Source organism: Amphibalanus amphitrite, unplaced genomic scaffold (genome assembly GCF_019059575.1).
Source record: "Amphibalanus amphitrite isolate SeventyFive unplaced genomic scaffold, NRLGWU_Aamphi_draft 000039F_arrow, whole genome shotgun sequence".
Classification (NCBI taxonomy): domain Eukaryota; kingdom Metazoa; phylum Arthropoda; class Thecostraca; order Balanomorpha; family Balanidae; genus Amphibalanus; species Amphibalanus amphitrite.
The window spans coordinates 247,436-272,459 of record NW_024881535.1 but is presented as its reverse complement, the minus strand read 5'-3'; the positions used below and the strand labels follow the sequence as shown (position 1 = coordinate 272,459).

At 53.6% G+C, this 25,024-nt stretch overlaps 1 protein-coding gene across 3 annotated transcripts in view; it reads right to left on the bottom strand.

Annotated features, from left to right (window-relative positions):
• Positions 1 to 631: 631 nt before the first annotated feature.
• The window catches only part of LOC122373887 (protein phosphatase 1 regulatory subunit 37-like), a 37,454-nt gene continuing 13,061 nt past the window's right edge, over positions 632 to 25,024 (bottom strand). For 2 of the 3 annotated variants that reach the window (XM_043352313.1, XM_043352323.1), the window contains exons 4-5: positions 13,763 to 13,931; positions 632 to 4,111 (exon numbers count right to left, since the gene is read on the bottom strand). In XM_043352313.1, the coding sequence (XP_043208248.1) occupies positions 1,144 to 4,080 (2,937 nt within the window). In that variant the 5' untranslated portion in view covers positions 4,081 to 4,111; positions 13,763 to 13,931 and the 3' untranslated portion in view covers positions 632 to 1,143. Of the gene's footprint in view, positions 4,112 to 13,456; positions 13,725 to 13,762; positions 13,932 to 25,024 lie in introns of those variants that run through there. The other variant, XM_043352333.1, reaches the window with a different exon arrangement.

Below are 25,024 nucleotides of genomic sequence, written 5' to 3'. Positions count from 1 at the left end.
CCCCGCAACATCACCAATTTGGCCACACTGGCCGGCCGCTGTCTGTTCTCGTTCCACCAACCATCGATCGCCAGTTCCGGCTGATGAAACCGTGAGTTCTGCAGTTCGTCCTCAGACCGCGTAATCCCTCATCGGCTGCTCCACAATCCGATTTCGGGGTCCCTATAACCCCCGTGTCGCTCCCAAACCTTCCGCTTGACGGAAGTGATGTCATTCAACAGGCGCCCTGCACCGAGGTGACGTGTTGAGCTTAGCGGTCGGCGGTGGATGGCGGTGGTGTTTGTGGGATGCGACTACTTAGAATGGGTTCGCGGACGTTTGTGACTTGTGTGGGCTTAACTGAAGCTGTTGGGGTATACTTTGTCGTCGCAGACTTGCTGGGCGCAGCGTTACAGTTGTTTCCGCATGTGGGCCTCCCATCCTACCAGCCTTGACGTGGTATGATACCGTGGTGCATATAATTACACCTGTGTACGGAGGTCTATGCGCGGTGTTTTGCGAGTGGGACCGGGGCAGCCTCCCCCGATGTCCTTTCTGAGATTCGAACGCACATTCCTCGGTGTAAGAGGAATGAGCAGCATAGGGTTCTACAGACAAGTGCCACCCGACCAGTTCTGCTCCAAACGACCAGGCTGTTCTACAGACAATGTTTCACTATCGGCAACAATCAACCACAATAATTGTGTACAAACGCTTACGAGTGGTGCTCCAAGGCACACCATTTTCGCCCTATCATTCTCATCCCAGACATAACAATCCCTAACAATCATTGTAACGATTTTTAAACCTCACGGCTCACACACATTACATTCGTCACAGCACACATCAGTCATCACACGCCGATTATCACACACGTCATCTAATCACAGTCCGCCGCCGGTGGTCCGCCATAGTGACGTCAGCACGCCGCCCCGCCGCTCCATCAGTCACAGGTACGAACTCGCTCCCAGGAGGTTTGTGAGGGGAGCACCTCGCTCTCTCTCGATGCGTCACTTCGTTTCACTGCGTCGTTGTTTCACGGTACAACTGCAAGTGTTTTGCTGACAGCGTTTACAGTGTTTCTGTACTATTGATTCACGGGCAACACTCGCCACTCTGCCCCCGCTCCGCCCCTCTCTCCTGTCCTCCGCTCTGTTCGCGCTCTCAGGCCGGTCCGATGGTCTCCCTAACCGGTGTCACTCTGAACTTCCTACCGGCCGGCCGTGGCGAGGCGGCCGGCGGCGGTCGCCACGGCTCCACCGGCGTCTGACACGACCCCGCGCCTCTGCCGCCCGAGTCCAGACTCCCCGGACTGGATGCCCGCGTCCAGCCCTTCCCCAGCGGACTCAGAGAGCCGTTAGTGAGTCGAGAAGACTCCGGATTCATCTCGTCACTCCAGGTCTCCCCGGCTAGTTCACAGACGTTCTCCAGAGAGGTTGTCAGACCGTTTATACCACTCTCTCCCTCCCCCGTATCACCCCCTCCGGCGTGCGCTCGATGACTGCGCTCCTTCAGCACCACAATACTGTCCTTCCTCACCGGCGCCGCCGATAGGTCCTCCTCCGGCGGAACGGGGCTCTCCAGTCGCGTCGGAACGGGACTGCCATCGCGCAGAAAACTGGGAGCCGACTCTCCATCGCACTCAGAGAGGGTGCGAGGCAGACCCCGCATCAGCGGCGGGGTACCGGGCGGCAGTTCCGCTGACGACACGCGGAACACGCGGAACCGGGGCCGGCCAGAGGTGGGGCTGGGGAGGGGGCTCTCTGAGGGGGAGGGACTGGGACTGACCAGTCGCCGGTGGCGCGGTCTCTCAGGTACTGGCACGGGCTGCGCGGCGGTCGGGGAGCCCGATGGAGAAGCTGCTGATGTGGATGTAGTGGTAGTGGTAGTGGGAGAGGTTGTGGAAGAGACACTAGAGGGCTGCGGAAGTCTGGGCGGCGGTGTCTCGCAGGTAAGGGAGACCCGCCGCAGCGCCGCCGACAGTTTGCGCCGCAGCCAGTGCCCGGAGCCGGGCTCGTCGTCGGCGTCTGCCGGCGGCGGGGACGGGGTGTCCGCGACAGACTCCGGCGCAGGTCGGCGACGGTTCTCCTCACAGGCAGCTCCCAGTGACAGGTACAGGGAGCGGTACTCCCCGACCGGTGTGGAGTCAGAGTCGGAGTCGCCGCCGCCCGACTCTGCACCGTCCCCAGAGTCACGCCGGTCGGTCACTGCTGAGAATGTAGGCGGGTTGGACCCGGCCGAGCTCCCCAGAGTTGAATCCACTGAAGATCCCAGCGCTGCGCCTTCGAGCTCTATCTCTCCCTCCATTCCTCCACTACCATCGCCATCACCGCTGCCGCCCGAGTTAGCGAACTTTGCCGGCGAGTCGATCCCCGAATCAGCTCTCTCGGGTGAGCCCCGGTCTCCGTCATACACGTCAGAGCTCGTCTCCTGCGCGGACTCCGACAGGGCGCCCTCAGGTACAGAGCTCAGCGCGCGCTCCGGGGCCGGCTCGGCGGTCGGCTCCTGGTTTAGGTCCAGCTGTCGGAGCGTGGTGTTACCCTGAACGGCGTCCAACAGAGCACGCAGGCCGCTGGAGGTCAGGTGGTTCCCTCGGAGATCCAATCTCACCAGACCTGACCCTGCGGATAGAGCGCCTCCCAGCGCCGTGGCGGCTTCGTCGCCCAGTCGACACGCCTGGAGGCCCAGTCGGCGGAGAGGGCCGTGCCTGGTCAGCGGCTCAGCCAGCCGCGCGGCCGTGGCATCCCCCAGAGTGTTGAAGCCCAGGTTGAGCGTCTCCAGGGCAGGGTGAGCCGCCAGGAGCGCCGCGATGGGTCCGGCAGACTCCTCGGTCAGCTGATTGTGCCACAGGTTCAGTGTGAGAAGTCCGGTGTGAGGCGGAGTCGGCTGCTGCTCGGCCAGACCTGCTAGTAAATAACCGGCGGCGTCATCGTCGAACGCGTTGTTCCTGAGATCGAGCAGCTGGAGGGAGGTATTCTGTCGGAGCGCGGCTCCCAGCAGTGATCCGTCGCCCGAGCCCAGTCCGTTGTCTCCCAGGTACAGCTGCCGCAGCCCGGTGGCGGCGCGCAGTCCTCCCGCCAGCAGGGTGAGCAGCGGTCGGCCGTGCAGGTGACACTTCTCCAGGTGGAGCACCCTCAGCCAGCTGTCCCGGACGTTCCTGCCCAGCTGCGCGGCCGCCACCTCACCCAGAGTCGTCCGGTCCAGCGCCAGCCACTGCAGCGCCGAGCGTCTGCCGGCGTCCCGGACCGCGCCGCACACCGCCGCCCAGCCGAGACGCTCGCTGTCCGCGCCGCCCAGGTTCAGCCACGGAGTCGCATCATAGTGACGAACTATCTGCATCAGGGCCGCCAGGGTCTCCCCTCGCAGCGCGCAGTCGGCCGCCTCAATCCGCAGCCATCGGCGGCGCCTCATCACCTCCTCTAGACTGTCCACATCGGAGAGGGAGAGTTTCACCCCGGAGAGTCGCAGCACGTCTGCGGAGGGCTGCTCCAGCTGCCGGAGAACCTCCGGCAGAGGCGCCGCCCCGTGCCGTACGCACGCCGCGCGGTACGCCTCGGCCGCGTTGGTGTCACCGAGTAACCTCAGCGGATCGGCGGCGGGGATGACAGCTGTCACAGGAGACTCTGGGAAGTGCACGCGGCGGGGAGGGGGCGGCGGCGCCTGCGAGCCGCGCCGGAGGGGTGAGAACGGCAGTCGGTCGGCGGCAGAGTCCGACCGCCGCCGCGCCGGTCGACATCGACGCATACACGAGCGGGGCGTCGGGGCCGATGGGTCTGATGACGCTTCCGACGGGGAGACGGGCGAGCCTTCCGCGTCGTCTTCGATGCAGTCTGGTGAATCGCAGGGAGGTGAATCGTCGAGCCGCGCGTCAGCGTCGCTGTCGTCTTCTTGAGATCCAGAGTTAAGTATATCGTGGTCGCCATTCGGAAAAGTCGGGGACGAGCGGTGAGTTTTCATATTGGCTGAGGCGGGCGGCGGAGAGTGTAGTTCGTCGTCCGACCGCTGCTCCGTGGTGGCGCCACCGTCGATGTCCGTGTCGATGACGTCACAGGTGAGGGGCGGGGCCGACCCAGGCGCAGGGAGCGCCTGGCAGGTCTCCATACTGGCCCCGTCAGGTCACAGCAGGTCAGCACTGAAACAAACAGACCATATAAGGTCAGGGCATTGTCCAGGCAGAAAAACGGCTTCAGACGACAGAACGCAAGGTTAATTAAAACACCTGGTATTCATGTAGTCACTGCGTCACCACGTTTCACATTCTTTGAGCGTCAAACACCAGTAAAACGTGCGTAAAACATGTCTAACACATCAACACACCCTAATTAAGGCGTTAAAATCCAGCGATGGCCTTGTATCACATGTCAGTCGCCGGCTACAGGAAAATCTGTCACAGAGTCTGCGTTTAACATTCACAAAAGTCGCACCCAGCAGGCTGTCAGCGACATGCACGGCCACAGCTGGTCTTCTGAGAACCCCTGCCCTCAGCTGATGTACGGAGCCCCACGTGTGGGGGAGGGGGTTCCCCTCAGGCATCAGCTGATGAATCAATTATCCCACCGGAAGGACGCTTGATAGTTACTAACAGCCAGTGATAATTATTACCCATCACAATCCCGCCCACATGAGAACACACCACAGGGAGGGCGATACCCGCGCACGAGAGACGTCACATCACCGTCCCGTGACGCCGTCACACACCGCCGTCACGCGAACTGAGCATAACGGTGAAAGGGTTCGGCCGAGCACTCGGTGTAACGAGGCCGGCACGGAGAGGTACGGAGCAGCACGGGCCGTGCCGGGGAGCGCGTGCCGGTACATGGGGTAGGGTCAGAATGAGGAGGACGTGTCCAAACAAAGACCACTCGGAGGGGCTCTTCAACAGGTGCGAATTCAGTGCACGGGCCGGCGCTATAACTAACGGAACTTCACATGGAAACAGCGGGAAGCAAACAGGTGTGTGGAACACATCACAACATAACTCAGTCATATTATTTTGTTTGGCAGTTGCGTTGCTAAGCTCGGCCATAGTTATCTTACTTCATGCAACAAGCCCAGCTGCAACAACAAGCCAAGCATAGCAACCCATCGGTTCATCGTGACCTGAGCCCCTTATGAATATTTCAGCCGGTTAAAGTGAGAGAGTCGCCTATGCATAGCCCATGCTACAGCCGACTGGGATCCTGGACAGCAATGCACTGACTACACCAAACAGCCTTTGCTCACTTCAAGTCTTTCTTGTGTGAGCTTGTCAGAAAAGATCCTCATAATCTCACACAGCATACCAGTACACACAACACATTTCTTCATACACACAGAAACAGCACGTCAGCACACCTACCTCCACAACACTGAACAGAAAACCACGCATAGGCTCACAAACAACTCCCTATAAATATGTTGTTTTAAAGTCATTTTTCCCAGGAAATTAGTTATGTATAGTCACTTTTCTACAGTGACTATACATAACTCCCTATAAATCACGAACAAAACCTTCACGCAAGACTCACGCACACACTACTACGCGCCCGTACTGACCCTCACGCACACACACGCACACAAACACAGCAATTATGGGGAGGCCTTCGATGGTCCACACAGGTACCGTCCTTGAGGGGCGAGGCCCCAGGCGTCAATCGCAACCAGGGGCGAGGATCAAGGCCCTAAAACAGCGGGGATGGGACTAGTGGCATTGGATGAGGTTGAGTCGTTAGCTGTCAGCGCGAACTCCTTATATAACCATAACCGATTTTTTAGCATACATTTACGCTCTCATGCGATTGTGGCGTTTCAACACAAGTATCGTCGGACAACTTACCAAAACGGCATGGATATTAAAGTGGGCAGTTTGGGAAAGACTAACGAGATTTACACGTTCCTTGATGATGAATTGGGGTTTTTGGGAATTTTCCACGTTTCACCGGGGCTCCAAGCTTCCAAGCTCACCCGGGACACAGTCACTGGGTTTTGCGATGGCTCTCTCTCCATCTACCATTCACTCTCCCATCCTGTTTCCCGTCGTTGTCACCACCCTGCCTGGTCCCACCGGGGTGGCTCACATTGTTTACGGGTTACCGATCGACCGTTCAATGTTTACAGGACATCGAACATGGTCAGCAGTCACCAGAACACACAGGCCGGCTGGGTGTGGGGCAGATGGTCGGCTGACTAATGATCTGATCTTATCTGATCTGATCGGTGGTGCTGGCACATGGAGGGTCGGTGCCAAATGTCCGAGATGTAAAGATGACACACAAAACAGTAATTTGATTGATTGCTGCGTTTGTAGCAGCTTGTCAGCTATGAGCGATGAACTCGTGACAATAATCAAGAACATCAATCGCGAGGATTACAAGATCAGATGCTCGCATTAACCTTTAGGTATCATGAAGAAAAATAGATCCACGCTACTTATAACAAGTAGCTTTATGGTTTCAGGAGCTACCAGAACTAGACCTTATATCAGTTCTAACTTATGCAGGCTACTGGCTACAAGGATCCTCAGGTTTATGTTCTGTCACCGTGTATCTTATCAGCTTTGGGCATACAATGCTATCTTCGGTACATATTGTGACCATGAAGAGCGACGCCTTTAGACGCCAAGCCCACACCCACGAAACCAACTCCCGCAAGACCCTCATGAAGAGAACGGCAACACGTAACAGTTGAATGCCAGTGTTCTAATTAGACCATATGAGGCACACCGTCCCATTTCCCAGAGGCAATGCAAGTCGCCTTTTTCTCCAAAACAATATCACTCGACAGCACCTAGCAACCGAAGCAACACGGTGCCAGACGCCAGTTCGATTTCCAAGTGAGCATTCTAGCAATCCTCTTTCTGCATTGCACTGCAGCAAAATATGTACACTTCAATGTTTTGTGCACTCTTTTGAGCACGGCAACGGCAAATTATAATCGACAAGGAGGCCCAATTCACCGTTTTTGCTCATGTTCAGCGATGATAATCGTCGAGCCGAACTCGACCGTCGTTTCTTTCGTGACAATGTCGTGGAGGCTTTCATCGTATAACGTCACGTTAACCCGGGTGTTGTCCAGTGCTGCTGTATCACACCGGCGAAATAAGTGAGCTGGCTGTGGGATATAACTTAACACATTGCTACGTCAGTTACTATAAAATATTAATCCAGGAAGAACTCTGGTATACTGCTCCAGCCTCCACTTTCACGAGGTTTTGCACCTGTTGTTTCATCGTAGAAAGTTGATTTCGAACCGTATATTGTTAGTACCTGTGCATTGCGCACTAAGCACGAACGTTCTTTTACTCCCATAGAAATGTGTCCAGCGGGTCCCACAAAGCAATAAGACAAACTACATCCGGTGAGTTCGCATAGCCACACAAAGTAGGTCGATGCCATACAGGCCAACACAAGACCAGTGCTAAAAGGCTCATAAATCATATTCCACGGCAAAGCACATGCAATATCTGGCGAGGTCGGACTGCGACGCCATATTCTGGGAAACTTCAAAATAACGTACAAATGATCCACATCAGGAATGCTTTCCATGAAATTAAACAGCGTCATGCTAAACGTAACAGATCCTACTCAATTAAATTTAGCCATGAAGTAAAATGGGCATCATTAATGGCAGTGGCGCGGGAACCGGGGGGGCTAGGGGGGGCTGAGCCCCTCCAACTTTTCGGCTGGGGGGGCTCGTAATGTATTTGAGCCCCCCCAGCTGGAGGAATCGAAATCGAAAATCTACCAACACAATTTCATAGATTCATACATAGGCGCGGGAACCGGGGGAGAGGGCAGTGGGGGAAGCTTGCCCTCACAACTCTGGGGCCGTGGGGGCGGTGCTTCACAACTTTTCATGAGGCCAGGAACCGTTGGGGCAGCTTGTCCTCCCCAAATTAGGGGTTGTGAGTCACAAAGGAAGAAAGCATGTGAGTGAAAAATCTACCTATTTTACTGACTCGGCAACTCATTTGGCAGCTTAAAACCTTTATTCCAGGCTGCCAAAACGGTTAGTTTCTTCACTCAGCTGAGATGGAATACCTCACTTTTTTTGCAAATAATTTCTTCTTTTTTTTTCGTTGAAAAGGCCAAGGTCTGAAAAATAAGTGGCCTAAAACCGATGAGAAAACTAGATTTAGGGGTACCCTAGGTTGATCTCTATGATGGTTCAGCCCCCCCAGTCTGGAAGAAGTTCCCGCGCCACTGATTAATGGCACAAAATCGGTCCATGGGGGCACATTCAAACACCGCCAGCCCGTCTAATTCTGGACTAGGTTCGGTCGCCCCGCCTCTCAGACGGCTGCGCGATGCGCATATCTATCTCTTAAAGGACCCGAGAGGATAATATTAGCCGTTCTGCTGGCTCATTTTCAGGTAATATACATATTCTCCCAGAGAGAGAAGCATTAGAACATCGTTTCACAAACGCGAATAACCGAAAGGCAGACCCACTGCTGATGAAAGGTCGCCGAGAAACAGGCCTAACCTTCGCCATAGCTTCGGTGAACAGCCAACAAACCACATCGGCCAGGAAACAACCACAGTTGGGCCATACATCTCCTTTGAGCGTTTATTCACATCAAGTGCAAAACTTCAGGCGCCATCAGTTGAACTAAAAATGAAATAAAGCTTCAGCTATCGAGAAGCCCCAGAAAGTTGTGTTCAACTGGCAAACTTCGAAGGATTCGGATGTTTCGCGACAGAATCGCCACAAGTTTTCAACTCAGAAAGAAAGGGCCCGCGTACCTCCTCTTGGTAGGAGCACGATGAAGTTTATGGTGTTAGAAGATAATTGATCAAGTGATTAATATGGTTGCATTTCGTCTCAATAGCTAGGATGAGTGATTCGCATTAGACACTTATTACGCACATCCCTAAAAGCAACGCGGACCTCTGAAGAGATACTGATTCAGCATCCCACATTCTCAACTGTGCGCAAAGTTGCATCCAGATATTGTCCCTGTCAACTCTCCCCAATGCCTCGTCCCACCAACCAACAGTGCCAACATTCAACAGCCTACGCCGGGCCGTGCTGGCGTAATCCAACGACCCACCGCCACCGCTCGCACGCCGGCGGCGGCGACGAGCTATAAAAACACAGCAGCATCGCCGGGCCGGGCGCCGGCAGCTCGGGTTTCGCGCGAGCTCGGGCCCGCCGGCGGCAGCTCGTACCGCTGCCACCGAGCGAGCTATACAGGATCGTTTAGCGAACGTGCTAGGATGAGGAGTGTCACTCTCCCAGCGAGTGCAGCGAGTGCTTCGGGATGCTCTTCACGGGGGTACTGAAGTGAGGCGTCACTTTCCAAGAGTGCCGCGAACGGCGTTCTAGCTCTCCCGGCTATGAGCGCTCTGGGTTTCTCAACAGGAAAGCTCTCATCTCTTCCAGCGAGGGATTCCCCAGCTCTCCCAGCGAGGAGCGTTCTTGCTCTCCCGGCGAGGAGAGAGCTCTTGCTCTCCCAGCGCGCTCCCTCGCTCTTCCGAGCCGCAGCGCCGGGCGGCCGACCCGGGCTTCTACTGGCGTCCCCGGGTATCGATTTGAGAAGTCGGGTGGCGAAGGCCAGTGGCTGACCGTGGCGTAGTGACCGTGACGTAGCGGATGACGTAAAAACGTGACGTATTGGGTGGACGTAACGGGATGAGTGAAAGGTCAATCTCCTTGAAAGGGTTTCGCTCAGAGAGGAAATGAAACTTCCAAACATTGTGTCAGTTATATTCCATGACTATAAATATGAACATTTGCTGAGAGCAAAGTCGACTGAAAGTTGGCATCATCATGAACACAAGATAAGTGCTGCATAAATGGCATTACCGTAGTCATTTAGGAGGAAAACAGCGAGTAACATTAGAACGAACGACTCGTTCTGTGATTGTAGCGATCTATAGACGGATTCACTACAATGAAAACGAGTTCCAAAAATATCTCCGGCCAGCGCTTCCTACCAATACGATCAAACCAATACGCCTTACACATCCAACCAGCTTCCATTTCCCCCAGATTTGGCATTCACCCTGGCCTTCATCCATCACCTAGGGAGTGGCATTCATATTGATCGGGCTCGCAGCTCCCGGCGCATCCGCGGCTCCATCCTCCGGGTCACGTATCAGTGGTCCATTGACCCACATGTCGTCAGGATTCCTCCCCCTGTCACCCGGCCAGAAGTCCGGAACGGAGTCCGGAACTAGCCGGGGAACACAGCGCTAGAATCATGGCAAGGCGTTAGAGCGGCAACGTAGGAACTACAACATCAAAGACCTTGTAGCTACAACGCCAACAACGTTGAAGCTGTAACGTCGCAGTTGAGTGCGATGTTGAGGATGTTGCTGACCTTCTCAACCGTCACGAAATCAAAAACGATCACGAAACGAACACTCGAAGACCACGAAATAGGCCCATCAAGAGGCAAATAACCGTCTAAGAAGCGAGGAGAACCAGGCTATCCCACTGGACAATGCCAAACTGTCTAGCTCGACCATGCGACCCTCAAGGTGACTAATACTATGTCCTCGTTCCTGCGCTAGTTGACGTGCAATGATGCACTTTCGCTTAATGCTGATGGATACATCGCCTGCAGATCGCAGCGGTACATTAGGATATCACAGGGCGGCTCGGATATAATGCAAATGAAATTCAGAGTGCAGACGCGATTGCAGACGTCTTTGTAGTGGCTAGCGACCTTGTAAGCAAAGGCGCGTCCACCCCAGCGAGTGAAAATTCGCCCATTATCTCCACACAACATCCGAAAGACTTCAGGCATTGACGGTACAGAAACAACTGAGCAAAGGTGGCAAGAAACTTCACGCTAACAGACCACCTCGCCAGCACCTCGAATCCATCGAGCGGCCACCACCGCCACAAAGGGCTGACTCACGGGACGGAACGGAAAACCGACTGGGCCCGACTCGTTTGGAATGCAACCGACACGTCAGTCCGCATGACAGGATCGTCGAGGAAAGAGGGTGCCCGCGCACGCAGACTTCAAGTGTTTACTACCATGGGCTAGAGTGTGGCGATGCGTTCGCGTTTCTTTGTTGGCTAGCGTTGGCCGTAACGATTGGCGAAGTGCATGATTGGGGGAAGTATAGCTGTTTCGAATAACGGAATTCAATCAGAAGCCTCACGTTTTGCAATGCCCTTCGAGTAGAAGACTCAGCTGATATCCTTTCCTTTGAGAGTCATAGCATGCTGTTATCCTACCCTGACGGACTCTCTCTGCCCGGGATTGCCTTCATACGACAACTACCATAAACAACACCGCTCAATCATTTCCAGCGCCACGTCCGTCATCAAGTCAGGTCACGTAGCGTCATCAGGTCACGACCTTAATGTCATCAGGCCGCTACCCTCGTTGAGAAACGTATTTACCTTCACTGCGTCTGAACCCTCGGAGGCTGTTCCCCAATTCTTTGAACAAATTGAGGCGACTTTGGCTGTCAAACGCTCGACGTTTCAGCTCCTGTGATTGGCTGTTGCGATGTGTTGCGCCATCTGATTGGTTAACACGCTCGCCCATCGATCGGGTTAGCATGTTTACGGTAAACGAGAGTCAACGCGAGCCCAGCGAGCATATCAACATTGAAAGAGGAGGGCCGGGACACCAGAGCGGTGTTTCACCGACGACAGCAGCGCGCTGCTATCATACGTGTCAAATTGGGTTTGCATGAAGATGAAGATATCAACAAACTCTTATCTCCAACACTGCCCCAAAGTGTGACGTCAGCTCGCGAAATGCGATAGCAGCGTCCAGTAAAACACCGCCCAGAAATACGCACTACCAGCTGGCTGCGAGCAGCAGGGAACGCGAATACCTGTCAACCAACCGCGCTGAACAAGTTTCCAAGGCCACCGTTTCAGCGAGCACGCGGAAGCAGTTTTCGCGGAAATATGTCAGACAGGTTACGAAGCACCTCAGTTTTGTGGGAACTATGGGTATAAGGCAGATTAATACGGTTATGTGGTAGACGTAACAAGTCACAATAATACGAAATCAGGCGTCTACACATACAATTACAACTAAAATTACAAACGAATCACATAATTTGACGAGGAAAAGGAGTGAAATGCGCAGCGAAACCAGACTTGTCAGAAAACATGGCTCGACAAAGTCAGACCGGTGCCATACAGGCTAAGCGGACTAATTATTTGGAAACGTGATGTGATCAAATGATTATTAGGCTATTAGCTCCACATAACTCGCGAACATAGGTAGGTACGACTGGCAGCGGAAGTGCACGCTTCATAGCAGTGAAGCAGGTTTCTCATAACGGTCTGCGCCTAACGCGGTAGCGGGTCGCTCACGGAAAAAAATGATGACAAACGATCAAAAGAAATCCATCAATGGACTTTCGAAGGACACTGTGCACAAGTACCGAACACGTATGAAGTTTTCCTGGGGATATCCCCCAAAAGAGTCACGCAATTCGCCTTGTTTGGGGGCGTTCGTGTACAACGAACATGCTTTCAGCTGGTGCTTGTATTGTTTCTTTACAGACTTCGCCAGCATTTAGCAATGTCTATCGCCTCCAACAGGAAATTTAGCCCACCAAAAAAGGAGAGACGGTCCGAAAACGGACATTTTTCGACCAATAAATTTGTGATTCTCAAAACGGGGCAATGCTTTAGTAACACGACATGGCAGCATGCAAAGCTCAGATTGCACGAAATATTCAGGTGAATAAGCTTTTGACGTGTGATGACGCTCTCATTTGTATGATATGTAAACACCAGAACGCACGTGTGCCTGTAGCACCTAGCACGTGCTACGCTGAGCGATGTTCAAGTGGTTTGACCGTAAACCACTACCTCGATAGCACCATGGTTCCCGATAGGGATCAGATTGGCCACAGGAGCGCTCTCTCGGCCCAAAAGGTCAACAAAAGTTCGTGTCGATCTATGATGTAGAGTAAAAACAGAGAGATCACTGCTACGATAACATTTTACAATTAAATAGCAATAATGGAGCATGCATGAACGTTTGCTGTTGATGAGAAGTAAAATGTTGCTCAATCAACCAGCCATAGAAGTACGACGCACGTGGGGCCAAGGGCAGCACGCTATGGAAAAATACAGACGCGTCACGCCGCTCCTGTACTTTTGGAAGCATTCACGCCAAAAAAAAGAGTCGTCTAGCAATTTACGCAATAGATCACCGTAAAGATAAAAGAACCGCAAAAGAAAGGGACAGAAACATGATTGACTTGAGACAACGCAAACCACGACACAAAGAGGAAGAGGTCATGAACGGGCCAACATTTTCACGTAACAAACTGTTTCACGTAAAACAACACAACCTACCCACTCAGCGGGCCCACATCAGCTGACGGCACCACTCAAAGCTCTCGCTCACACCATAGCACAGCACCACACAGCTCCACACTACGCAGCGTACCACACAACAAAATATTACACAACACATAATAACACATGTTTAAACCACAGTTCATTACATAGCCACATCACAGTCCCAGCACAGCTAGCCCAGCCCAGCGACCTCCACACCTACCTCCTCGAGTTTCTCCTCCTCGTCACCTCCCGGTCCGCCTCTCCGCAGCGCCCAGCGTCCCACACCTCCCCGCCCGGCCGACTCGCCTGGCCCACCGCCCCACACTGAGCACGCCGTATCGACCCGTCGGAGCCGCCGGCGGCGCTCGCTCGCTCGCTCGGTTCCGCGGCCGATCGAGCGCTGGCCGCGCGCACACCGCGTTCCGCTCGCCGCGCGACGGGTCCGCGCCACACAACGCCGGCAGCCGGCCGGGAACTGAGCGCCGCTCGGTGGGCGCGGGACGCGCGGCGGGGCGCTGGCACTGACCTTCCTTCTCTGAGCGGCAGCGGTGGCGGCGGCGGCGGCGGGGCGGCGGGTGTCAGTGCGCGGCTGAGGCTGCTTCCCGGGCCGCCTGGCGCGCGCGCAGCTCATCCATCGCTGCCGACTCCTCCCAGGGTCGCGGGCCGCGCTTGTTCTCCCAGGAGTCAATCTCCACCTGGGGAGGGGCGGGGGGTCAGGATTTGGTACAAGGGGGTCAGGATTTAGTAAACGAAAGGGGGAGGGGGTGTACAGGGTAAGGCATGAGAAGTAACGCTGGAGAAAGAAAGAGAGCGTTTGCCAGGACAGCATAGCTAACTGAAGTCTTGCAAAATTTCTTGATGAATGATTTATCACACTGGGCATGGAAAATTCACTTGAGAGCAGAAGGGACCCGAAAACCAGTATGCAATACCTGGGAAAGCGAAGACATCGCTTATTGGGCAGTGGCTTTTGTGCGACAGAAAACGCGAAAACAGCGAACGTTTGGAAATTGTTCGGAAGTAGTTTTTCGCAGTCCACAGCCAAAAGAACTGCGTGCCAGTTTACGAAAGTTGTCGATGAAAAACAGCCACGTTTACCAGGCCACCGTTTATCCGAACATTCTGCAGCGAATGGCGAGTAAACACCGCTAAACATCGGGCTCCTCTGTCCGAAGAAAATAACAGTCACATTCCTCAAGATTCAAATGAAAAGGAAAAGCCTAAAATAGCGAGAGCCACGGTGATGATTCAGGCAAGGGCTTTATAAGCCGATGAATCCAAGTTATGAACTATTTAAAGAACTCATAAATGACGCAGGATGAGGTCAGCATGGATGGATTTTGTGATGAATTATTTGTACGTCAATGCATGCCTGACAAGCTCATGTAACCAGTTTTGGCCGGTACGTGTGTGACCAAACGGGTTGTTAGGGTAGATATTACACCTTTTTGCACTCAAAATAGGCATCTTTTCATTCAATTTCGGCGAATTGCATTCAATTTTAGCGATCTCTCTATTCGAAGCAAATGAGAGATCGCTAAAATTGAATGCAATTCGCCGAAATTGAATGAAAAGATGCCTATTTTGAGTGCAAAAAGGTGTAGTCAACTGTAGGTAATGCACAGTCGCTAGACCAAATATTCCATATCCAGGCTCGTTTGAAGCATTTCGCTGTTGACCAGTCATCGTAAACGAAATACTATCTAGAAACAGCGAATCCACTCCTGAATTCAGCTGTTGCATACAGGAAGTTCAAATGCAGAGTGAAAGTTGCCATAAAGGCAAAGCCAGACACATTTTCCTTGTGCATACACGTCGAGCATTGTGATAAAGAAGGTATAGGGAAAGTTGGCGACCGAAATCGCACGCCCTGAGGTTGAAGCCATTCAACAGCTGTGTGCTTCACAATGCGTCTTCACTGAACAGTTGGACAGGGGCGGATCCAGGAATTTTCGGGAGGGGGGGGGGCGGCAAGTTGAAATAGGGGCGACCTGGCAATCCGGGGGCGCCAAACCGTCGTCAAAATCGAGAGTTTAAAACCCACGCCGTGCGTTGTCACGTCCCCCTAGGTTTTTCGCAAATATCTTTAAGACGGCTGCGCGCAGCGCCGCCGTTTTAAAGATATTTGCGCCCAACCTCTGCTTGGATCGCCCAATCCGTCATGGGGAGGCTCACTTTGCTGAAGTAGCCTCATTTCTTCTAAGAACGACCAATTTGCTGTAGGCGGCCCACTTATCTGGGACGCCCATTTTTTTGCTAGAAGTGCCCCTCTTCTTCTTGATGCGTCCCGCTTCTACTGGGAGCGCACCTTTTCTGTTAGGGCACGCCTTTGCTGCTGGGGAGTCCCTTTTTCTACTGTGAATGGGGCGGCCCTTTCCTGTTCGGCGACCCCAAATTCTACTGGGGGCGCCACATTTCTGCCCAACCTTTGCTGGGGTGCCCCTCTCCTGCAGGGGCACTTATCTTTTGCTAGAGACGCCTCTTCTGGGGGCGCCCTTCCATTGCGGGGGACGTCTCTCTCCTGCCAGAGGCATCCCTTTTCTTCTTATGGGGCTCCTCTTTTTGCTTGGGCGGGCCTCTTCTGCTCGGAGCGGGGCACCACTCTCCTTTTACTGGGGCACAGCCCCTCTGCTGGGGTTGCCCTTCCGCTGCCTCAGGGGCGCCCCTCTTGTGCAGAATATACTCCTTTTCTTCTTGTAATGAGGCGCCCCTCTTCTACCGGGGGCGCCCATCTGCTGCTGGGGCGTCTGTCTTCTGCCGGATATTGTCAATGGGGCGCCCCTATCCTGCTTGGCGAGCCCAACCTCTGCTGAAGGCTCCCCATCTCTGATCAACTTTTGCTGTGGCGCCTCTCTTCTGCTGGGGCGCCCCTCTTCTGCTGAGGGCGCCCCTCTCCTGCAGGGGGCTCCTCTCTTCTGCTGGGGCGCCCCCCTTCGCTGGGGCGCCCGTCTCCTGCTGGAGGCTCCTTTCTCCTGCTGGACCCCCTCCGCTGCCGGGGGCGCCCCTTTTCTGCCAGTGGCACCCATTTTTTATTATGGGGCTTCTCTTTTTCTTTGTTGGGGCGCCCATCTGCGGTTAGGGCGCCCCTCTTCTTCTTGGAATGGGGGCGCCTCTCTACTTTTGCTGGGGCGTCGCTCCTCTTCAGGGGGACACCTCTCCTGCCAGGAGTGCCCCTCTTGAACAGAAGGCATCTTTTTATTCTTGTAATAAGAGCCCCTCTCCTGCTGGGGGCGCCCATCTGCTTCTGGGGCGACTCTGATCTGCTGGGAATGGGCAATTGGGCGTCGCTCTCCTGCTTGGTGAGCCCAACTTCTGCTGGAGGCGCCCTATTTCTGCTCAACCTTTGCTGTGTCGCCTCTGTTTTGCTCGGGGCGCCCTCTCTGCCGCGGGCTATGGGCGCCTTTTTCGGATGTCGGGGGGGGCGGCCGCCCCCGTCGCCCCCCCCCTGGATCCGCGCCTGCAGTTGGAAAACGGACAGAATTTTAATGGGTTCAGTAATCATTGCTTCCGACCATCAGACTAGAATTTCCACCGACTTCCTTTCTATGGCCCCATCATGTTCATTAGGACTCGCACTGAACAAAATGCTAACAATTACAAGAAATGCATCAAAATATGTAAAAGTCGGCAAACTTTTCTTGACAGTTTTACAACTTTCTAGAAACGCAATTACCATCATACCACCCACGCAGTTGTCAATTACATTTATCATTTGCCCTCGTCCCCCCCCCCCCCCCCCATCTCGTTTTTGCCCGGACAGATCCGCCGATGATTGTGTTTGGTCATTAGGGCCGTGGCGTTGTAGGGATCATCTATGCGATTTTTTTTTTTTTTTTTTTTTTTTTTTTTTGTCCTCCCGGTAAGCCTAGTGGCTATAGCCGGGGGAGGGGGAAAGTTACTAGCTGGCAATTGGCCAGGTCTTTCGTTTACGTTACGTTAATGCCGGCTATTTGATTCCGGCCCAAGAACTAAGAGAAATGCAAAAGACTACGTTAAACCGGCTCATGTGGCGTCCGGTGGGTTGCAAGGCAAAGGGAAGGCCGAAAGGTGCCTGATGGGCGAGACAATAAATTTGGTTACTTACATAGAACTTGCTGCTGTGACTTGCTGCTGATTTGTGTGCTGTTGTTTGGTGTGTGTTGTTGTGGGGTGAACTTTACCAGGAAAAGTCCTAACTAGAAAAAACCTGGTGCCTAACCAAGAGGGCAAAAACCTGTGCTTTCAGCCAAAGTACACAGTAAAAAAGCCCTTTCTTTAATTACGTTATATTACGTTACGTTATATCGCTAATGTGTATGTGTGTTTGTGGCTGTGTCTCGAGTGGGCCTCAACCTTTAAGAGGGATCCCTGTCGAGCTTACACACATATATGTATACACTTGGAAAAGACGACGAGAACGAAAGCGAATGGAAGCAAAACGAAGCGGATGGAGACGACGATGGAAGATCATAAGAGTATCTAAATACGTGTGCTGGGTTGCGATCATATGCTATTGATGAGATTCGAATCACTGAGGAAGACGAAGAGAAGTTCAATTAGATCTGGATGATCATCACCCAGGAGCGTTGGGAGGTCCAGGCTGAGGTTGTGTGTGTTTGTGTAGTGAATGATGGGTTGACGGTATTGATCGTAGTGTGGGCAGTTGAGAAGGAGGTGGGCAATGTTGAGTCGTGTTAGTGGTGTGCAATGTGGGCATGTGGGTGGGGGTTCGTGCTGGTAGATGTATCGGTGAGTGGTACTGGTGTGTCCAATTCTCAGCCTGGCCAATACCGTTTCTCTAAGACGATTACTTTGATTGGAAGAAGCAAATGATTTGATTTTTGGGTGAATCGGGTGTAGATGTTGATTTGGGAAACTATTCCAGTCGAATTGGCGAAGGTCGAGAAGAGCATTTTGGATATGATTAGCAATATCTTTGTGCGGACAACGAATTGTGTTTCTTTCCGGTTTGTCTAGGCTATTTTTCGCTAGGAGATCCGCCCTTGTGTTACCGGGAATCCCCGCGTGTCCTGGTATCCACAACAGGCGGAATTCAAATCCTTTTTTCTGAATTGTAATTATATGTTTCTTGATAATGTATATTATATGATTGTCTTCTTTTTTTCTGCTTGAGATGGCACTGACTGCCGAAGCTGAGTCGGTGCAAATTACGCTTTTTTGGATATGTTGTTTATTGATATAGATAATAGCTAGCAGAATCGCTGATAGTTCAGCTGAAAAAACCGTGAAAAGATTATGCAGGCGAATGGAGGTTTCGTAGACTTTTGATGTAACACCAGCGCCTGTTTTGCCATTTGATAGTGATCCGTCAGTATAAAAGAAAGTATGATCGTTGTATTGATTTACATATTGTATGAAGAGTTGAGAGATTTCTTGTGAGGAGACATGTTTCTTATTTTCTGAGAAAAGACGATCTACATTCTGGATGGGTGCCAGCCAGAAAGAGGTTAGAGGGGGGATAGGCAAAATGGACGGGAAAGAAATGTTGAAATGATTAAGAGCCTTCTCTACGCGATAACTGATCACTGGGAATCTCCTTTCAGGGTCACTTGGAGGAGACGAAGAATATCGATTTGTAAGTATTTGATTAGAGGGATTCGAGGGGTTCGCGCAGCAACGAAGATAAAAGCGGAGAAGAAGATATTTGCGGCGTCGATCAAGTGTAGGAATATTGACATCAATGTGAAGATTGTCAATATTGGAAGTTTTCATTGCACCAGTGATGATACGAAGAGCGGTGTTCTGAATCACTTGGAGAGAATCAATTTTGTTTGTGGCTATATCATCGTATAAGAAACCGTTGTAATCCAGGATAGGACGAATTAGGGAGGTGTATAGGCGGAGGAGGGTTCTCCGATCGGCTCCCCACTCCCTGCCGGCTATACATCTCATAATTGAAAGTCGTCTGGCGCATCTTTGCTGAATGTCTTCGAAGTGTTTACTAAAATTAAGCAAGGAATCAAGTGTTATACCTAGATATTTGAAGTGTGAAACGAATTGAAGATTACGATTGTTGATTCTGAGGTTACGATGATTAGTTTTGGGGAGTCGTCTCGAAAAAATGACCGATTTTGATTTGTCTGATGAGAGGACGAGTCCCCATTGATTACACCATGTTTCTATTTTTTCAAGAACGAGTTGCATGATTGTTATGCCTTGATCAAGATCACGATGAGAAACCCAAAAGGCTACGTCATCGGCGTAAAGAGAGTGTTGTATATTGCTAGGTGTGTTGTTGAAAAGGTCATTGATCATGATCAAAAAGAGAGTAGGAGAAATTACACTGCCCTGTGGGAGGCCATGATCTAGCGTAAAGAGTGGAGAGTAGGTGTGGCCACAACGGACTCTGAATGTTCGATTTGCAAGGAAGTTCTGTATAAAGTTCGCCATGTGACCGCGAATACCGGTTCGATGAAGTTTAATCAGAAGAGCAGATTTATTGACTTTGTCGAAGGCGTTTTTAAAATCAAGGAAGACGGCGATCGTGTATTCCCTTCTTTGAAATCCTCTTTGAATTGTGTCAATTATGTGAATTACGCTATCAGCAGTTGACCGACCAGGTCGAAATCCGTGTTGGTAAGTAGAAAGAAGATTGTTTGATTCGAGATACGCCCTAATTCGTCCGTTAACCATTCTTTCTGTTAGTTTAGAGGCACAACTGGTGAGAGATATAGGTCGATAGTTAGAAGGGTTTGAGGGGAGTTTAGAAGGTTTAAGGATAGGGATAATGGTGCTTTCGCTCCAGGAAGCAGGATACGAATTGTTTTCCCAAAGGCGATTTAGAGTTTCCAGGAGGGTTTGTTGTCCAGATTCAGGGAGATTTTTGAGAAAAGCGTAGGCGACCTGATCTGGACCAACTGATGTGTTGCCACATCTGTTGAGTGCTGATTGTAGTTCATGTGCTGTGAATGGTGCATTGTATATTTCGGTGTTGTTGGAGTGAAATGAAAGAGAAGCAAGTTCGGAATCGAGTGTTGTGGTTAGTTGTGGAGTATACTGTTGTACTGATGAAATGTTAGCATAATGTATGGCGAATTGTGTGGCTACTTCTAGTGGTGTGAGATAGTGGGTGTTGTTTATGTGTAGGTGTGGGATTTTATAATTTCGGGGTTGTTTGTTGGAGAAACATTTTATGAGAGACCATATTTGCGATAGGGGGGTAAAACGATTAAAGTTGTTCGAGAAAAGTTGCCAGCTCGATTGTTTTGCACTAAGAATAATTTTGCGGGAATGAGAACGAGCCTTACGCGCTTCCTCCTCATGAGCTGAGCATAGGCAGCGCCTAAAGGCGCGTAGTGCCCGCCTCCGGAGGGCGACCGCTCTCTGGCATTCACTGTTCCACCATGGAGCATTATTATTGGGGCGGGGAGGGCCTGAAAGTGGGACTGATTTACGGGCGGCGTTAAGTATTATATCTAGAAAAGTGTTAATATCTCTAGGGGGAGTTTGGATGTTTACGTTAATATGGTTTTGATATTCAGCCCAATCGGCTTTGCGAAAGTTCCATCTGGGAAGAAAATTGAAGTTGGATTGTCCTGAAGGGACGTCAAGGCTATGCGATTTGTCCTCAACCTTCGTAGTAACCGCTGTGCCATACGCTATAGAACGTGTCGTGCAAAGGTCACGGCGGCACCCCTGAGGCGGCCGCTGCCCGTACGTTTAGGAGCCCATTGTCGTGACGTCATGACTGTGGACAAAGGTCGCGGTAGGGGCTCTCCCGGCAGCCGGACGGTGACTCATACGCTAAGCTTGTCTCTCGCCGCGCCTGCGGGCATATTGGTAGTACTAGGAACGGCCAGCATGTGACCGCGGTTTTCGGCGACATTGTCAATTCGTTTCTCGACTCTGCTGTTCGCTACAAGACAAATACACATAGAAAACGGCTCGGGCATTTGGAGAAGAGCGGCTACTCTGAGGCGAGGGAAGAACACGGAGATTCACACAAACGACCTGACTAGGTTGCACCGGCCACAGTCGACCGAGGTGGGCTCCGGCGCCCTTAAAGACGCCTCTGACTGGCCATTGCGCTGACACCCTGGTCGGACCACGGTCATTGATCGGACCCTGCCACTGGTTCGTGCTCACTGTAGGGATCATCTATGCGATTTGTCATCTATGCGATTTGTCATCTATGCGATTTGTCATTTCATGTTGTCATTTTTATTTATATTGTCACCGCTTTATTATTCAATCTGTTACCTGTTGTCAATTGCGCGTCATGTTTGTTATTTGTAAACCGGCCTGCCGCTGGCCTCAACCTTCGTAGTAACCGCTGTGCCATACGCTATAGAACGTGTCGTGCAAAGGTCACGGCGGCACCCCTGAGGCGGCCGCTGCCCGTACGTTTAGGAGCCCATTGTCGTGACGTCATGACTGTGGACAAAGGTCGCGGTAGGGGCTCTCCCGGCAGCCGGACGGTGACTCATACGTTGAGCTTGTCTCTCGCCGCGCCTGCGGGCATATTGGTAGTACTAGGGACGGCCAGCATGTGACCGCGGCTTTCGGCGACCTTGTCAATTCGTTTCTCGACTCTGCTGTTCGCTACAAGACAAATACACATAGAAAACGGCTCGGGCATTTGGAGAAGAGCGGCTACTCTGAGGCGAGGGAAGAACACGGAGATTCACACAAACGACCTGACTAGGTTGCACTGGCCACAGTCGACCGAGGTGGGCTTCTGCGCCCTTAAAGACGCCTCTGACTGGCCATTGCGCTGACACCCTGGTCGGACCACGGTCATTGCTCGGACCCTGCCACTGGTTCGTGCTCAGGCTGCCTTAGCGGGTAGACCTGCTCGACCAGACGCCCCATTGGTGGGCGAGTGCTCGGTTCCGACTTTCCCGCCGGTCCAACAGCGTTCTGCTGGTTCCCGCCGATCCGGTTACGACACCGCAAGTGCCGTACCGACTCGGGCGTCCCAGGTGGGCGTAACGGTTACCACACCAGTTCGCGACCCCCAGGCTCTGTCAGCCGTCGTACGGCTCTCGGACGGACACTCTAATAGATCAGCCACAGATCAATAGATTGTCACAGACCGTCCGTCCAGCCACGCGCTACCCACAGCTCAGTACGACAATTGGTGACCCCGACGTGATCTCCGTTGTTCGACCTTAGCCTCTCGTCATGCCCGCGGACAGCGCACAGTCCGGCGCCGCAGCTCAAGACCCAGCCAGCGTTCCAGCTTCAGCCTCCGAGTCAACTCATCGGCCCATGGCTAGCTTCCGGCTACCACCATACTCTCCGGAAGAGCCCGACCTGTGGCTACTGCAGGTGCAGTGCGCTTTCGACGTCAGCGGGGTCGACTCCGACGAGCTGAGGTTTAAGCTCCTCGTCGCAAACCTCCCCGCCAACATCGCCGTCCAGGTCAAGGACGTCATCCGGTCATTCCGGTCTTTTGACGTGCTGTGTGCAGCGCTCCAAGCCCGCCTGGCACAGTCACGCGCCGACCGACTACAAGCCCTGCTCGGCCGCCAGCAGCTCGGCGATCAGAAGCCGACGGCGCTGTTGCGCTCAATGCGCAACGAGCTAGCCGCAGCCGGGGACGCCCCGGTTGATACGGAGCTCTTCCGTACACTGTTCCAACAACGGCTACCGCAGCCCGTCCGTGCTGCCCTCGCCCTCCTGCCAGCCGACAGCACGCTTGACGCACTGGCAGAAGCGGCCGATCGGTATCTGGAAGCTAGCGGACCCGACCCACGGCTATCAGCGATCGCGGCACAGCCGTACACACAGCCGGCACCACCCATCGCTGCTGCAGTGACAGCCCCAGCGCCAGCTGCAACCCCTGCGCTGGACACCGTCATCGCCTCCCTGGTCGCTAAGATGGAGCGCTTGGAAGCCAGCAACCGACGACTCGAGGACGCCGTGCGACGCGACCGCAGCCGTTCCCGGCCGCGCCAGGCGTCTCGCCAGTCTCGCCGCCCGTCACCGGCTCGTCCTTCAACGCCGCCGCACGACGACACGCTGTGTTGGTACCACCAGCGATTCGGCGCCCAAGCGCGCCGATGCAAGTTGCCGTGCTCCTGGATCGCCTCGGAAAACTGAGGCGCCCCGTGCTGATGGCGCAAAGCACGGGCGCCCCTCCTGCCGCGCCACTCCTCTTCGTGAGGGACACGGAGACGGACCGGCAATTTCTAGTCGACACCGGGGCGCAGGTCAGCGTGCTGCCTCGCCGCTGCCTGCCCAACGGGTCTACGCTGACCCCTGCTCCTGTCGGCCAGCAGCTCGTCGCGGCAAACGGCTCACCGATCGCGGTGCACGGCACCTGCCTGCTGGACGTCACCTTGAGTCAACAGCACCGCCTGAAACACCGATTCTTCGTCACTGACGTCACCACACCCATCTTGGGCACCGACTTCCTGGCCGCACATCACCTCGTCGTGGACGTTGCCAACCAGCGTCTCCTGCGGGACGGCACCGTCTGCGCCAGCGCCGAGCGGTCACGGCTGTGCTCCATCGGAGTGCGTCTCGTCCGGGAGCAGGCTGCTGCTCGCTTCGCAGCTGTCCTCGCCCGGTACCCGGATGTGACCTCACCAAAACCTGGACCAACACCGGTGAAGCACAACGTGACGCACCACATCGTCACCAAGGGTCCACCGGTGTACCAGCGGCCACGACGCCTCCCGCTGGAGCGCCTTCAAATCGCACGTGCCGAGTTCAACAAGATGCTCCAGCAAGGCACCATTCGACCGTCCAGCAGCAGCAACAGCGGCAACAGCAACAGCAGCAGCAGCAGCAGCAGCAGCAGCAGCAGCAGCAGCAGCAACAGCAGCAGCAGCAGCAGCAGCAGCAGCAGAGGCAACAGCAGCAATACCGGCTCCTCACTGCGGCTTCCCGGCGAGTTCTTCGTCAGCAGCCAAGCCTCAGCAGCATCACCGACCGGTTTCGTACAAGACCTGAAGCGCGCCATGTCTCAGGTGCGGCCGACACTCCCACGTCCGGTCCAGCGCGCCACGTACGTCCCGACGGCACTCCAGACGGCGACACACGTCTTCGTGCGCAGGGACTGTCACCGCTACCCGCTGGACGCTCCATACGACGGACCGTTCCCGGTTACCGAAAGGACCACCAAAACCATCACCATCGACCGTCGACAGAAAAAGGAAGTCATCAGCATCGACCGGTGTAAGGCCGCCTTCCTGGAGACGCCAGACGAATCCGGTCATCGACAGTCTGACCTGCCAACTGTGCAGCCGCACGGTACTCAGTCCAGCGGCCCGCCGGCCGCGCCACCGCTCAGCAATGAGCCCAGCGGCCCGGAGCTTCTGATCTACGGTGACGCACCAACTCGCCCTACAGCCGTCGCTCGGGCTGACGCTGCACCATTGCAGCCTCGGCCGATACTACGGACGACCCGCTCCGGCCGCGTCATACGACCTCCGGTAAGATATCGCCATGTCACTTTTGTCCGCGACATGTCTGGCGAGGGGGTACTGTAGGGATCATCTATGCGATTTGTCATCTATGCGATTTGTCATCTATGCGATTTGTCATTTCATGTTGTCATTTTTATTTATATTGTCACCGCTTTATTATTCAATCTGTTACCTGTTGTCAATTGCGCGTCATGTTTGTTATTTGTAAACCGGCCTGCCGCTGGCCTCAACCTTCGTAGTAACCGCTGTGCCATACGCTATAGAACGTGTCGTGCAAAGGTCACGGCGGCACCCCTGAGGCGGCCGCTGCCCGTACGTTTAGGAGCCCATTGTCGTGACGTCATGACTGTGGACAAAGGTCGCGGTAGGGGCTCTCCCGGCAGCCGGACGGTGACTCATACGTTGAGCTTGTC